General features: G+C 41.9%; 1 protein-coding gene across 1 annotated transcript in view; it reads right to left on the bottom strand.

Moving 5' to 3' along the window:
- TRPM6 (transient receptor potential cation channel subfamily M member 6) overlaps window positions 1-17321 on the bottom strand; it is a 117583-nt gene that overhangs the window by 94868 nt on the left and 5394 nt on the right. The window contains exons 2-4 of the mRNA XM_015572264.1: window positions 6163-6242; window positions 4577-4615; window positions 2976-3153 (exon numbers count right to left, since the gene is read on the bottom strand). Of these exons, the coding sequence (XP_015427750.1) occupies window positions 2976-3153; window positions 4577-4615; window positions 6163-6242 (297 nt within the window). The remainder of the gene's footprint in view (window positions 1-2975; window positions 3154-4576; window positions 4616-6162; window positions 6243-17321) is intronic.

Genomic DNA, 17321 nt, shown 5'->3' with positions numbered 1-17321 from the left:
AAAGACTCAGCCTGGCCAAGATTCACCTCCAATCCTTTGTGGAATGTGGTGGTAGGGAGAAACAACTGGGAAGGCCAATGCAGTGGAGGGAGATGAAAACCCAGCTCTCCAAGCTTCCCTGCTGCTCACGGTAAACTTGAAGGGCAACTCTGGGCTTAAATATAAAGAGCAGACACTTCTCTTCTGGAGATCAAATAACACTCATCCAGCTGCCCTGGGATGGAACAGGAGCCAAATGCTAAGTGTGAAATGTATTCGTGATCAGGGGGTCTGTCTAACCATATTTTCAGTTCTCCGAAGTGTACCTTGGCCTTTGCACAAGGTATTGCTTTTGCCTGGAGTGGTCTTACCCATGAGCCTCACCAAACACCCAACATCTCACTCATCTTTCTGGTCTCAGTGCAGCTGTCCCTACTTTCAGATGGCTTCCTTGCCACAGCCTCAGAAAAGCAGGAGTTAACCTTTTTATTCCCTCAAATAACCTGTATTCCCTTTGCAGAGCATCCCCGCCCTCTGTGGTAATTGTATATTTATTTCCTGTTTCCTTCACTAGACTGTAACTGTGGGGTTTCAGAACGGTCACCCCAAGATGTGCCTCAGTGGTATGCAGGTTACTTTGAGCTAAAGGTAATTTTAGCTTCAGGCTCAAGACAAACTTCAGCCCCTCCATTTAACTGCTATCTATAGGGCAGGACAAACTTCTATCACCATGCAATGACCTGTTGAAGCCCCCAAATGCATTACCTCATCCCTAGCTCAGGATGTCTTATATAGCAAGATCCCTCTTCCTACCTCTGAGCATCTCCTGCTTACATGGCTCTGACTCTCTCATGTATGCAGGGTTCCCATACATAACTATGTATTACATTTGATTATTTTCTCTTACTGATTTGTCTCATGTTTATTTGACTATCAGACCAGCCAGAGAACCTTGAAGGTAGAAGAAAGTTTGTTCCTCCCCAACAAAACCAATGTTAGTACATGGAACACATGCTGTTTTGGGCATAGTAAAATATGGGCACCCAATAAATATTTGTCAAATTGAAGGCCCCAGGTGCATTACCTCATCCCTAGCTCAGGATGTCTTATATACCAAGATCCCCCTTCCTACCTCTGAGCATCTCCTGCTTACGGGGCTCTGACTCTCTCGTGTATGCAGGGTTCGCATACATAACTATGTATTACACTTGATTATTTTCTCTTACTGATTTGTCTCATGTTTATTTGACTATCAGACCAGCCAGAGAACCTTGAAGGTAGAAGAAAGTTTGTTCCTCCTCAACAAAACCAATGTACATGTGTTACGCTATTTGGGGCATAGTAAAATATGGGCACCCAATAAATATATGTCAAACAGATGAAAAATATTACAGTGTAATTACATACATAATAAGTGTCAGCTTCCAAAAAGGATTGGAGAGGAGAATGAAGGCAGTTTTCCTGCCAGTAAAGAAAATGCACAAAGTTAAATGCAAGAGTGTTGATAACTGGAAATGCAGGTTACTGTAGAACTATATTGTGAAATCATATTATGACTAGAGGCCTGGTACACGAAATTTGTGCGGGGGGCGGGGGGGTTCCTCTCAGCCCAGTCTGCACCCTCTCCAATCTGGGACCCCTTGGGGGATGTCCAACTGCCGGTTTAGGCCCGATCCTGAGCAGTCGGACATCCCTCTCACAATCCTGGACTACTGGCTCCTAATTGCTCACCTGTCTGCCTGCCTGGTTGCCCCTAACTGCTCCCTTCCTTGCTGGCCTGATGAATCCTCACTGCCTCTGTGTGCTGGCCTGGTTGCCCCTGGCTGTCTCCTGCTGCCAGCCAGGTAACCCCCAACTGCCATCCCCTGCTGGCCTGTGGTGGGGGGGGGTGGGGGGGGAGGGGGGTGGTGGTGGTGGAGGTCCCTTCAGCCCAGCCTGCACCCTCTCCAATCAGGAACCCCTTGGACATTCCTTTCACAATCCTGGATTGCTGTTTCCTAACCGCTCACCTGCCTGCCTGCCTGCCTGATCACCCCTATCTGCCTTCCCCTGCTGGCCTGGTTGCCCCCAACTGCAACCCCCGCCGGCCTGGTTGCCCAACGCAGCCTGCTGTTCAGTTGTTTGGTTGTCCCTCCCTAACCCTCCTACTGGCCTGGTCATCTCACACAGCCTGCTTGTTCAGTCATTGGTCGTCCCTCACTAACCCCCCTGCCTGCCTGGTCATAGACAGCCATCTTGTGAGGGCGTGAGGGTTAATGTGCATATTACCTCTTTATTATATAGGATTTCACTATGAAGAACTATTGTTTCAAACCCATCAAACTGATGGTCACACTCCAGAATATAGCTGATTCTGAGCTTTCCTGACGTGGGCTTTCCACCCAGCTTTTCCCCTGGGAAAACTGCCTCTAATAAATCAGCATGTGGTTAACAAGCTCAAGAAAAAACATCTGGGAGATAGCTAACCTGTCAATACTATGGAAATCGCATGCAAATGTACCATATTAGGAACCTGAGAAAAACTGGCCTGGAGAGCCCAGTACTAGAATTCAGGGCAGAAAGAAATCCCCCCATTTCTTCCTGAGAAGAGGCTCTCACAAGGACACAGCAGGCATGACTAGCCACACGTCAGTAATAACTGCTAGGACCATGCTTCAGGTAATGCCTGCTGTTTGGTAGTAACTTTCTGCATTCCATAAGAGCAGCCCGTTGGCAACTGTCTCAAGAGCAATAAGCCATCTTCCACGGAAGGCTTAAGCTCGCTGAAAGAGCTCAATCCAAAAAAGAGCTGGCCATACCACACTTGGGAAAGGAAGAAGGCCTCTCAGACATAAAGGGAATAGAAAGGTCAGGTCACGAGGTTAATAACATGGATCTACTTTGCAATAAAACCTGGTCATCTGATCATCTACACTTGGTGATATAATTAGGAGATAAAATGTGGAGGTTATATCCTCTGTGAGAAACCAGTAATATAATGTGGGTTATTAACCAACCTTGGCATGGTGGATGTGCTTGCCATCTTGGAAATTAATAGTACCAAAGGTATCTGTAGGGCTTCTTGTTGTGTGCTTTTCAACAGACCATTGTTCATGTTCACCACCACTGGCAGCTGACATGGTCCAGCTATAATCCATCCCAAGATGGTCTCCAATCAATCGCCCACAGTAACACCTTAAATTTGGGGTAAAAAACCATTTCAAAATAGAAAGAACACAATTTCAGGATAGAAAATAGATGTAATGTTTCTACATTTCTCTAATGCAATGTATAGGTGACATACATTAATAATTTTTAAATGTCTCATTAAGATTTCTATTGGATTTTTTCACACTGGATAATCTTCTAAGTTTAGAAACACCCTCAGTGGTTCACCTCGTTAGCTGCACATTACAATGATTGGGAGAATGTTTTATAAGAATACTAAGCCCGAGCCAGTTTGGCTCAGTGGATAGAGCATCAGCCTTTGGACTAAAGGACTGTGGGTTTAATTACCGGTCAAGGCCACGGACCTCAGTTTCAGGCTCAGGACAGGAAGCAACCAATCCATCTATCTCTCTCACATTGATGTTTCTCTCTCCCTCCCTCCTTCTTTCTCTCTCTCTCTCTTCCCCCTCCTAACCCCCGCATGTGAGGATTAAAAATTAAAAATAAAATAATTAAAAATAAAAACTAAAAATCTCAAATATACATTGGCACAGAGCTTCTCAAACCCACTTGGAAGGGGTGATAAAAGGTTCTGCAAGTTGACTCAATCGCCAATGGCCACTGATTTGATCAATCATGCCCATGTAATGAAGCACCCATAAAAAACCAAAAGGATGGGGTCAGAGAGCTTTGGGTTGGTGGTTACGTGCAGGTGCTGAGAGAGTGGCACACTTGGAGAGGACATGAAAGCTCTGTGCTCCTTCCCACTTGCCGTATGCATCTCTTCCATCTGGTTCTTCATCTGTATTCTTTATAATATCCTTTATCATAAACTGGTAAATGTTTCTGAGTTATATATGCTGCTCTAGTCAATTAACTGAACTGTGGAGGGGGTCATGGGAACTTCCAATCTATAGCCCAGCCATCAGAAGCACTGACAATTTAGACTATCAATTGGCATCTGAAGTGGGGAGTGGGAGGCAGGGAGCAATCTTGAGCTCTTAACCTGTGGGATCTGACACTTGGTGTTGGAAAAAACACACATCAGAATTAGTGTCAGACTTGGAGCCTGGTAGACACATACATCACTTACAAGTCATAAATTAAATACAGTGTTGTATGTGCACAAAGCATCTTCATTATCCAAATAAAATGCAAGATAATAAAATGAAAACGTAATGCTTTATAAGTACTTCAATTGGTAGAAGCTCTTGTCAAGGGCCTTTAGCCATTTACATGTCTGGGAAATTCAAGTAAATTATTACATTCAAATAATCAATCACACTCCTTCAAAAATATCTCATTTCATTTTTTAAATTTCCCTTGCAAAGGAAATAAAATGCACCATTAAGGCCTTTTCATTGAGTCCATTCAAGATGTGTGAAACTATTCCAATGAATTTGAAACACAGTGCCTAAAAATTAAAAGAAATCTTATTTATCTGTCTTACCTGATTAAATTCTGGCAGACCTGGCATCCTGCAGTACATCTAAATTAAAGAAATGATATCTGTTAGTTTACTGATGTATTTGAAGACATATTTAATGCTTATACAGTAAATATCTGTTATCTTCCATGGAACATCATCCATCAGCTGCCTCCTGCATGCCCCCTACTGGGGATCAAGTCCGCAACCTGGGCATGTGCCCTGAATGGTAATCAGACTGGTAACTTCTTGGTTCATGGGTCAATGTTCAACCTCTGAGCTGCACCAGCCAGGCTCAACAATATTTTTGATCCAAGGTTGGGAACCCACAAATGAAGAAGGCCAATTACATTCATTGTTCTATGCCATTTTATATAAGGGTCTTGAGTATCCATGGATTTTGATACCCAAACGGGTCCTGGAATCAATCTTCCTCAGACAGTGAAGGAAGTTAAGATTTAAGGGAGTCAAATGTTATACATTTTGCCCTGGCCAGTGTGGCTCATTTAGTTTGACATCATCCTATGCACCAAAAGGTTGCCAGTTTGATTCCCATTCACAGCTTGCCTGGGTTGTGGGCTCGTTTCTCTCTCTCTCTTTTTCTCTTTCTCTCTCTCTCTTCCTCTCTCTCTCCCATTTTTCTCTCTCTCTTCCTTTTTCTCTCTAAAAATCAATAAAAAATATATTTTTAAAAAGTTATACATTTAGACAGCACAGGTGATCAGTGCAAATAACCCCCACATTGTTCAAAGGTCAACTATACTGCTCTTCTATTTTCCTTTAGTAATTTATTTTTTCCAAGGACAATAACATGCTATCTTATTTCAAGGACCTAACCACACTGGGAGATTTTCTGTAACCCATCCTGCCCCTACGTTTCACTAGCTGCTGTTTTGAGTTTTGTTCTAGCAGTATATCTTCCAGAGGGTTATCAAGAACTCTGAGTAGACAGGCTCTAACCATTTTATTCTGCTGCCCATTGTCTGCTCAAGCAAAAAGCCTATGGGAGGAAAATGGGGCTGAAATTAACTGTTTGTATAAACTGAGCACAGTGTCCTGAAATATCCCAGTTACTGTTTCCACAGACACGTTAGTGGAGGATAAGGACCGTTCACAATAATTTGAATATTCAATTTTCAGAAGTTGTAAATTTTTTATCCAAAACCAATGGAATAGATGTAAACACAAGATATTTCCTGAAATCGTTCCTCCCACTAAGAGGAACAGGAGCATAAAAAATACAACAGAGGAAAATCTACCACGATATTAACAGTGGCTCTACCAGGGTGATGTCATTAGGATGAATGTGTTCTTCTTTATATTTCATTCAGTCATTAAACAGATGTTTTTCAGGAGCCTACTATCTGGCAGGCACTGTCAATGGGCGCTGGGATTGGAGTGAGGTACAAAATTGACAAGTTTCTGTTCTTATCAGATTTCTCTAGTAATCATGTACTATTTTTATAAAGACAAACAAACATCCATTAAGAATTAGCACTAACTTTATAGATCTTAACAAATCCTTTAAACAAGTCATATCTCTTAAGTTTCCACAAATAGTCCTCCAAGTAGTGTTACTTTAAAAAGGAAAATGGAATTAAGAATTGTACCTGTGAGGGTCTTTGGAGCTGGGTATGATTTTGTTACATTCTCTCTTGTCGAACACACCTTCAATCCAGGACTTCTGGGACTGAACAGAGAGTGTCGTTGTTTTTATATTTCAATTAGGTGAGAAAGCAGCGTAACCACAGCAGTTCAGGTAGACAGCATATATTTAGGTAGTGTGATTACTAGTTAAAATGGCAAGACCACAACCTCAACAAGATTCTGTAAAAAAAAAAAATCTAATATAACATGGGACCAGAGGATACAAAATTGAGAATACACCCTCAGAAGAATAGAACTTAACTGAGAGACTGATTTCCTGTAAATGCCTGATGACTGAGACTTATCTCCTGACCAGTGAACATCCACCAAGAATCATTTCCCATCCTCAAACCAATGAACTTACTGCTTGGACTCTGGGTGGACTTCCCCCTCTTCACACACCCTGCCCACAAATACAGCCTGTCCCAAACCCTCAGTGAACTTGCCTGTAGTTTGCTATAGCATGTGTTCCACAAACTGCAATCACTCTGCTATTCTGAAGTAAACTCACTTTCTGCTAGTGTGAGCTTGCCTCCGTTTACCTCTTACTTAGGTTGATAATTTGCTACACGGTCTGTAAGCATGGCTTAACGTTGGCTGTGTTGCTTCAGATTGCACAGCCTGTAACTGTCCCAATTAAATCCAACTGGAACCCAATCAGCTGATGAACCCAAAAGTTTCTCTTACTTAAGGCAAAGAGAAACTTTTTACTAACAATGTTATGTCCGAGGCATATCTTAGCTCTATGTGGCATAAAAACGTGTGTGGATATAACTTTGTCCAGTCAGTGAAAAATAACATCCAAACCTGTAGGAAAAATTTTGTAAGAATACATTTGAGCTAAACTAACAACAACTGCCAGGAAGCAAGATCTCAAATGCTCCCCAAAGTGAGAGTTTTGTAGTTGCCTTTATGCATTGGGAATTAAGGAAAGAAGGGAGGGAGGGAGGGAGGTCCCTTGAAGGTGGAAGAAAGCAAAGGAAGGCTTGCGTTACAGGATAGTTAAGATTATGTGCTTTCTTGAGGGGTCTGGGATTACTCTGACATTTCAAAGGTGTTTTAACCTAGATGCACAAGAAAAATGGATAGGGCTTACGTAAGGCAAAGAGAAACTTTTTACTAACAATGTTATGTCCGAGGCATAACTACCCACCATGACCTGTCCAGCTATGAATTTGTTATCAGATTACCCTGTGACATTACTTTCTGTCACTGGACTTGTCTGGTTTTTTTGTTTGTTTTTAAAATATATTTTTATTGATTTCAGAGAAGAATAGAGAGTGAGAGAGAGATATATAAACATCAATGACAAGAGAAAGTCATTGATTGGCTGCCTCCCACATGCCCCACACTGGGGATGGAGCCCACACCTGGGCATGTGCTCTGACTGGGAATTGAACCGTGACCTCCTGGTTCATAGGTCAATGCTCAACCACTGAGCCACTGCCAGGTGGGCAGGACTTATCAGTTTTACTACAGAGCCCCCTTTTTTGTCCAATATATACATATATGTATTACAGCAATGATGAAATGGCAGCGAGCATTCTAGAATCTAAAAGGGGGCTTTTTCAAACGCTACGTTAGTGCAGTCCCCACCCCACTCTTATACCTCCTCTCATCCTACAATTGAAGGAAATGCACTGGGCCAGAAAACATGTTACAAATCCAGCTGTGAAACCTAGTTATCACACTGCCCATAGTTTCCAAGATGATTATGAAGGAGCTCAAGGCATGTCATCCTGAAATATGCTGCTTGGATATACTGTTTATGCTCAGCTGTAGGTACTGGAAAACCAGCAAATGCAGAGGATTTCTCTGACTCACCCTACCCACATAGAGACAGATCCTCCAAAACGAACTCAACTCTCATAAAGTTTCTCTCTGGGAGCTTCAGCAACTATCCCTTCCCTAGAAATGTGCCCTCTAATAGCTCTTCATTCTGAATTTCTAAGTATCTGAATTCATTCAACAAATATTTTGGGATACTATGCTGCATACTGGGAATTCTAGAATAAATAAGACAAGCTCTGAAGAAATATAGAAAAAGGAGAAAGCAGATAATAAATGAATCACTAAGCTTCATGTGTACCAATAAAGTATTAAAAACAGCTCCAAAAAAGGGTCCCTAATTTATGTGCTGTAGACAAAAAGGGATTCTAAGGAAAGTTACCTCCCAGGTGATCTGATCTGATCATGGTGAGTAATCACTTCCTAGACATATAACTTTTTTAGTAAAAGGTTTGTCTTTGCTTCCAGCCAGCCCTGTCCATTGTTCTTGCGCATCTAGGTAACACACCTTTGAAATGCCAGAGTAATCCTCTCTTTACAAACCCTCTAGAAAGAAGCAACCACCCTCAAAAGAGCACGTAATCTTGTTAACTACCCTGTAATCCCAAGAATGACAGTTTTGCCATTTCCTTTATGCATTTGAAATTCAGGAGGGAACTAAAGAAGATTACTTGAGGGGGAGAAAGCAAGGCAGTATTGGATTACCTGAGAGTTAACAAGATTATGAGACCTTGCTTCCTGGCAATTGTCATCAGTTTGGGTTCAAATAAGCTCTTACAAAAGTTCTTTACAGGTCTGTAGGTTCTCCTAGAGGCCAGATATACGTCTGGACTCATATTATGAAATTTTTCCTGCATGAAGTCAAGAATCCACACACTACCGGCTCGCCCTAGGCAGACTCGTTCAGGGCCAGGTCCCCTTTCCAGTAACAATAGGGCTGGTGAAAGCATAGATAAATGAAAGGCTTTGCATTCTCTCTGGGACTTACTAAGACTCAATAAAGTTTAACTTACCATTGGTGATATGAAAGGTAAAATTAGCTTTTGGTTGGTGGCCTGGGATCTTAACTTTGATGTTATTTTTTGTTTGTTTGTTTGTTTGTTTAATGATTTCAGAGAAAGGGAGAGGGGGAGAGAGAGATAGAAATATCAATGACAAGAGAGAATCATTTATTGGCTGCCTCCTGCACGTCCCACACTGGGGATCAAGCCTGCAACCCAGGCAGGTGCCCTGACCGGGAGTCGAACTGTGACCTCCTAGTTCATAGGTTGATGCTCAACCACTGAGCCATGCCAGCCGGGCTAACTTTGATGTTTTTAATTTTCATATAAAAGTACTTCCTGACCTCCAAACTTTCCACCTAGGACCTCTCATACTTTCAATGGCTTTCACAGGTCTACTTTCCCCCACTAGACTGGTTTCCACAGGCCCAGTCTTTCTGTTGCCCCAGGGCCCAACCCAATGATTGCTGAATGAGCAACAAAATTAACACACTTAAAATAGAACCTCAGGACTCCTTCTATACAATTTCCCTCCAAAGGTGTAAAACAGGAAACCTGTGTGATTAACAAGAACTTGGAAACTTTCCTCCTACAACTCCCTTATCTCAGTAGTACAATCTATGGAGGACAAATAGCCAAGGTGCTGTCTTCTACCATTGGAGCAGTAGACTGTCAAGGTGGTGGTAGTTGACGGTGGAGATTAGGCCATTTCTGCAACCCTAGTGGCAATCTTTATTGACAGGAAGGTTTTGTTTTTTCATTGTTGTTATTTAGGGGAGGAAAAGGCAGAGGACAAAGATGGGAAATAGTGTAGGTCTCTAGCTGAGTGTTAGTCACAATTATGCCTCAACCTAAAACATAATCAAATTTTAAATCCAATCTCAGGCCTGAGGCTAGGGTGGGAATTGCAAAGACATGTCTAAGGACTAATCCTCCAGCAATACCCACATGAAGTATTCCTTCACTAAAAATATTCCTGCATTGGAGCTTTTTAGGGTGTCAAGATTACAGATTTTTCTCTCAGAAGAATTTCTGTGGCAATTTTATGTCCTCCATACAATGGAGATTACCCCTTTTATTTTCTCAGTGAAGCACAGCAGAAAGAACATTCCAACAAGATTTTACTTCTTAAAATCTGATGGTGACAAACCACATGTTTGATGTAAATTCAAAGTCTTTGCTAAAAGAATGAGAAAGAACTAGAAAAGGAAATGTGAAAAGAAAAAAAGGTTTTTAAAAATGTTTTTATTGATTTGAGAAAGAGGAATGAAGAGGGAGAGAGATAGACACATCAATGAGAGGGAAACATAGATCACATATTAGTATACAAAACAAGTCTCTACAAGTTCAAGAAGATTGAAATTATATCAAGCATCTTCTCAGGTCACAACGGAATGAAATTAGAAATCAACTACAATGAAAACACTCAAAAACATTCAAACGCATGGAGGCTAAATGAAACAATGAATGGGTTACCAAGGAGATAAAAAAAGAAATCAAAAACTTCCTGGAAATAAGTGAAAATGAACACACAACAACCCAAAATCTTTGGGACACAACAAAAGCAGTCCTAAGAAGGAAGTTCATAGCACTACAGGCCTAACTCAAAAAACAAGAAAAATTTATAATAAACTATTTGACCTTACAACTTAAAGAATTAGAAAGAGAACAAGAAAAGCCCAGAGTGAGTAGAATGAAGGAAAATAAATGCCATAGAGACTAAAAAAAATAATACAAAAGAACAATGAAACCAAGACCTGCTTCTTTAAACAAATAAACAAGATTGATGACTATTAGCCAGAGTCATCAAGAAACAAAGAGAGAGGACCCAAATAAACAAAATCAGAGATGAAAGCAGTGAAGTAACAACTAAAACCACAGAAATACAAAGGATTGTAAAAAAAATACTCTTAAAAACTATATGCCAACAAGTTGGACAATGTGGATGAAATGGTCAAATTCCTAGAAAAATACAAGTGCTTAGGGGCTTAAAATACTGCTGGGAGGAAAATTTCCTTTTCTAATATAAGATTTAATTTACAAAAAGCTCTTGGCTGGCCCAGCTGGGGAGGCTCAGTGGTTGAGCATGACCTATGAACCAGGAGGTCATGGCTCAAGTCCCAGTCAATGTATATGCCCGGGTTACAGGCTTGATCCCCAATGTAGGTCCTGCAAGAGGCAGCCGATCAATGATTCTCTCTCATCATTGATGTTTCTATCTTTCTCTCCCTCTCCCTTCCTCTCTGAAATCAATAAAAATATTTTTTTAAAGTTAAAAAAAAAAAAAGCTCTTGGCTCTTTGAAAGATCAACAGAGGGTATCTATGGTCTCCAGAAAGAAGAGAGATGTTTTCACAAAGATCAAACTGTTCCACTCTAAGATAATAACCTGGTCCATTCTGTAAAATAATAGGAATAGCAGATATCTCAGTCAGTTTGGGCTACTCTAACAGAATATCATACATTGGGTAGTTTACACAAAAAAAACAAAACACACATTTATTTCTCACAGTTCTGGAAACTGAAAATTCAGGATCAGTATGCCCTCATTCTCATGTTCTGGTGAGAGCCCCCTTCCTGGTTTACAATGGCCAAGACCTTCTCCCTGTACCTTCACATGGCAGACAGAGAGATCATCTCTCCTGTGTCTCTTCTTATAAAGGCACTTATCCCATTCTTGAGGGCTCTATCCTCAAGACCTAATTACCTACCATAGGCTCCACTTCCAAATACCATCACATTGCAGATTAGGGCTTCCACTCATGAAATTGGGAGACACAAACATTCAGTCCACCAATGCATCAGGTTAACAATTTATTCAGCACATTCTATGCACCCACCTAGGCAATGCAAAGGCTTTGTTTATATTTATTCTGCCTAGGTGGGAAGTGGGGGCAGTTATTATCTCCTTTTTACCAATGAGGACACTTGAGTCAGAGAGGTTGAATAATTTGCCCAAGAACATAAAAATTCATAAAAGTGACACTAGAGCCCTTGCCGGTGTGGCTCAGTTGGTTGAGCATCGTTCTGTACACTGAAAGGTCGTCAGTTCCATTCCCAGTCAGGACACATGCCTGTTGCAGGTTCAATCCCTGGTCATGGCACACACAGGAGGCAACCGATTGATTTCTCTCTCTCTCGGTCATGTTTCTCTTTCTCTCTCCACCCTCTCCCTTTCTCTCTCTCTAAAATAAATAAAAACATCCCTGGTTAGTTTTGCTCAGTGGTTAGACTGTTGGCCTGCTGACCAAAGGGTCACAAGTTCAATTCTGGATCCAGGGCACATACCTCGTTGCAGGTTCCCCAACCCTAGTAGGGGAACCTTCTAGAGGCAACCAATCAATGTGTCTCTCTCACATCAATGTTTCTCTCTCTCCCCCTCCTTCCTCTCTTCCACTTTTTCTCTACAAATCAATGGTAAAAATCTCCTCGAGTGAGGATTAAAAAAATAAATAAAAACTTTTTTTAAGTGACACTAGGATTCAAACAGAGGCACCTAAACAGCTTCATTTCACCATCACTTATTGCAGAACTTGCACCTATACCAATGCCTAAAAATGTATAGTGTTTTAGAGTTCACAAAATCACTTTCCTAAACATCTGATCTCCATACAAATCCCATGAGGTCCTCAATAGGTAATAACGAGAAATATCAAACTTATAAAATGTTCAGAAAAATCCCCACTATGCAGCATGCCCTCTGTGGGTATCCTTAGACCCACAGAGTGATAGCAAGAGGGTCATGAACCCCTACATACTGTATAACAAGTTTTGTGTGGGTGTGAATACGTATGTGTATTTCTCAGAAGAAAATCTCAAGAGCTGGATCAAAAATCATTGCTACATAAAGGATCTGAATACAACTTATGTAAAGATCACAAATGGCCAGTGAACATATGCAAAAGCTCTCAACATCATTAGTCATTAAGGAAATTCAAATCCAAACTACAATGAGATACCGCTTCACACTACTAGGATGTCTGTAATAAAAAATTCAGACAATACAAAGTGTTGGCAAGGATGGGAAGAAATTGGAATTCTCCTAGATTGCTGGTCTGAATGCAGAGTGGTGCAACTGCTTTGGAAAACAGTCTGACAGGTCCTCAAAAAGTTAAATATAGAATTACCATGTGATCCAGTCTTCTTCTAGGAATCTGCCCATGAGAAATGAAACCAATATCCACACAAAAACTTGTACACCGATGTTCATAGCATCATTATTCATAATGGCCAAAAAGCAGAAACAACCTAAATATCCATTAAATGTAGAATATACAAAAGTGTGTTGTATTCATATAACGGAATATTAAATAAAAATAAAATAGTCAGCATGCTACAACATAGAAGAGCCTTGAAAACATTAAGTAAAAGAAGCTAGTTACAAAGAAAAACATATTGTTTGAGTCCATTTATATAAAATGCCCAGAATAGGCAAATCTATAGAGGTAGAAAGTGGATCAGTGCTTGTCTAGGGCTGATGGGGATAGAGAGACTGGGACAGACATCTGAGGGGTATGAGGTTTCTTTTTGGGATGATAAATGTACAACTCTATGAATATACTAAAAGCCATTAACTTGTACACATTAAATGTGTGAATTATATGATGTATGAATTATATCTGAAGAAATATCAATAAAAAAGTTAAAGGGGGAGTGGAACAGACAAAATGAGGGAAAAACCAACCCACAGTGGAAAACAAAAGACACATATATTTCTGTTCACAAGCAGAAAGCAGTTTTGTTCAACTCATAAAATATGTTTAAAAATATTTGTTCAACTCATAAAATATGTTTAAAAAAGACTAGTCGGTGTGACCCAGTGGTTGAAGCATCAACCTACGAACCAAGGGTTCGATTCCGGTCAGGGCACATGCCCTGGTTTCGTCCTCGATCCCCCAGTAGGGAGTGGGCAGGAGGCAGCCAATCAATGATTCTCTCTCATCATTGATGTTTCTATTTCTCTCTCCTTCTCCCTTCCTCTCGGAAATCAATTAAAATATATACTTCTAAAAATCTTTTAAAGCAACTAGTAAAATGTAAAGACCAAGAGGTTTCACAATCAGGAAAGAATCTGTACATCTGCATTTCCTTTAACAAGGAAAGGAAAAAGAAAAAAGAAAAAAAAAACAATACTAGGTTTGTATTCCAACTTGGGACCAATCTGCTGGGGCCAGGTGTACAGCCATTTATCAACATAGCTTGCACTCACTAGCTCACCTTAGTCCCCATCAGGCAAGCTCTCCACTTTAGTTTGTTTTTCAGCCCCTGAGCTATTGCTTTCATCAGATTTCCAAAGGAATGTCTGACTCAACACATGCACAGCTCTCAGAAAGAAGTGACCAGTAAAAAAAAAAGAAGAAGTGACCAGTAAATGGTGGCCATTTGCTTTATAGATAAGGAAACTGAGGTAATCTACTTGGGGCCAAGAGGCATGTAGTCAGCAGTAAAACTACATTTCCTGACTTTTGGCTTCATTCTTTACTCTTCCACCACCCTGCTAATATTTCTAGACAGTCTATAATTACAATGTTCTGTTCCTTTTATGGTTGCAACAGAGGGAAATCAATGAGAAAGTTAAAAACATGCTCGGCAGCCCTGACCGGTATGGCTCCATTAGTTGGAGCGACATCTCATACACCAAAAGGTTGTGGGTTCGATTCCCAGTCAGGGCACATACCTAGGTTTCAGGTTCGGTCCCTGGTCAGGGTACATACTGGAGACAATTGAAAGGCAGAGGATGGTGGCCCTCACTGGTTTGACTCAGTGGATAGAGCCCCAGCCTGGGGACTGAAGAGTCCAGGGTTGATTCTGGTCAAGGACACATGGCTGGGTTGCAGGCTCAATCCCCAGTAGGAGGTGTGCAGGAGGCAGCCGATCAATGATTCTCTCTCATCATTGATGTTTCTATCTCTTCTTCTTTCTTCCTCTCTGAAATCAATAAAAATAATATTAAAAAAAAAAGAAAAGGCAGAAGACGGTAAGTGAGTGGGAAGAGATCAACCAAAGAACTTGTATGCATATGCATAACCCATGGACACTGACAATAGGGTGGTGAAGGCCTGGGGCAGGGGGCAACTAAAGAGGTCAATGGGGGTGGGGGTGGGAAAAGGGCAGCATATGTAATACTTCCAACAATACTTTTTTAAAAAAACAGAAAGATGTTTCTCTCTCTCTCTCTCCCTCCCTCCCTCCCACCCTCCTTTTCCTCTCTGCAAAATCAATAAACAGGTCCTCTGGTGAGAATTTTTTTAAAAAAAGCACACTAGGCATTCCAAAAAGGCATGTGATTTTCAGAATCTATGATCTTCTAAAGCAACAGTTTGCTTAAACCTAACAAGTCCCTTTGTTAGTGCGAGCAACTTGAGTGGGACCTCTTGGCTCGTATTCCAAGACACCCTGATGCTAGGAAAATAAAGAGAAGGTTAAACTTGCACCCAGAGCAGGAGGAAAAACCTTAAGAGCAGGTTTCCTCCAAGGTCACCCAGCAGACCTGGTGCAGAGAGTGCACATTTCTGACAGGCAGGAGGTTCCCTCCCCAGGGCGAGGTGGTTTGCTCAAGTCAAAAATGATCTTTTGTAAGAAGCTCCAATTCCACAATCAGTCAAGTGAGGAGAGAAGCTTGGTTGCCCACAGCCATCCACCCCACTGGGCTTTGAGTCTGCCTTGAAGAAAATTCTGTATAGCGACCACACATAGTTTAGGAAGAGGTAGGAAAAAACCCCAACAAATTCACCAAGCTGATCTCTCCAGTCAAAACACAAATCACAGTCACAATCTGGGATACATAACCCTTATCTGATCCAGGACCATTTGAGGATCCAGAGCCAGCATGTAGAGCAAATGCCAGCAAGAAAAACAGAGAGGAGAGAGGAAAATGGTGGCGGTATAGACGGACGTTCCTTGTTCCGGAGCAGAGAGGGTGAGCAGCTGAAACCAGTAACATCCAGCCCGAATTGGCGGAGGAGGGTCAGCTGGGAGACAGTTTGCAGCGGGAAAGGCAGAGGACTCCAGGAGAAAGGTAAAGTCAAGGTTCTGGGAAGGATAATCGGCCAGAACGCTGAGCCCAGAGGTTCAGAGGGAATCCACACGGCACGGGCTTGGGACGGGCGCAGTGGAAAGAAGGTGCACAGAACTGCTGGGTGACAGGGGATTCTGGATCTGGGTCCACAGTCAGGAAAGGCTGAGGAGTGCTGGCAGGAGAGGGGTGCGCAGAGGGGCAGCCTTTCCGGCCTTTGTGGCTTGTGCCTTTCTTCATAGAGCCTAGTTCAGGGGTGGGCAAACTTTTTGACTCGAGGGCCACAATGGGTTCTTAAACTGGACCGGAGGGCCGGAACAAAAGCATGGATGGAGTGTTTGTGTGAACTAATATAAATTCAAAGTAAACATCATTACATAAAAGGGTACGGTCTTTTTTTTTAATAGTTCTATTCATTTCAAACGGGCCGGATCCCACCCGCGGGCCGCAGTTTGCCCATGGCTGCTGGTCAGCAGGGGATTCTAGATCTGGGTCCACAGTCAGGAAAGGCTGAGGAGTGCTGGCAGGAGAGGGGTGCGCAGAGGGGCAGCCTTTCCGGCCTTTGTGGCTTGTGCCTTTCTTCATAGAGCCTAGTTCAGGGGTGGGCAAACTTTTTGACTCGAGGGCCACAATGGGTTCTTAAACTGGACCGGAGGGCCGGAACAAAAGCATGGATGGAGTGTTTGTGTGAACTAATATAAATTCAAAGTAAACATCATTACATAAAAGGGTACGGTCTTTTTTTTCAATAGTTCTATTCATTTCAAACGGGCCGGATCCCACCCGCGGGCCGCAGTTTGCCCATGGCTGGCCTAGTTCATAGGACCTTTCGGATACAGACACTTCCCCGTGGCTGGAGCGTGGGAGAAGGTGCGGTATTATGGAATCTGGGGACAGAGGGGGAATACAGGAGAATTGGCAGAGTGTGGTGCTGAATCATGCCTGAGCCTGGAACCTGGGCAGCCATTTTGTCCCGAAGAGATAACCCCTCCCTTCCTCCAGGATCCAGGCAACTAATACAGCCACACCCAGATTCCACCCTGAATGGTAACAGGATTAAAAAACAAACTAACAAAAACCTAAATAGTCCCTGAGAGCACAAAGGGGCTGGATTAAAGAGAGACTTTCCGTCCCAGCAATCGAAACCTGAGAAACACTATAGTACAGTAATATATATATTATTATATATATATAATCTCCTTTCCTTTCTTTTTCTTTTCTCTCTTATCTTTCTCGCTCTCTTCGATATCATTTATGCTCTCTTTTCTCGCCCCTAATTCTCTTTTCTCAGGTGGTCACTTATAGTGGAGTTATTATTG

Source organism: Myotis davidii, unplaced genomic scaffold (genome assembly GCF_000327345.1).
Source record: "Myotis davidii unplaced genomic scaffold, ASM32734v1 scaffold228, whole genome shotgun sequence".
In the NCBI taxonomy this organism is placed as follows: Eukaryota; Metazoa; Chordata; class Mammalia; order Chiroptera; family Vespertilionidae; genus Myotis; species Myotis davidii.
This window is presented reverse-complemented; position numbering and strand designations above follow the sequence as displayed.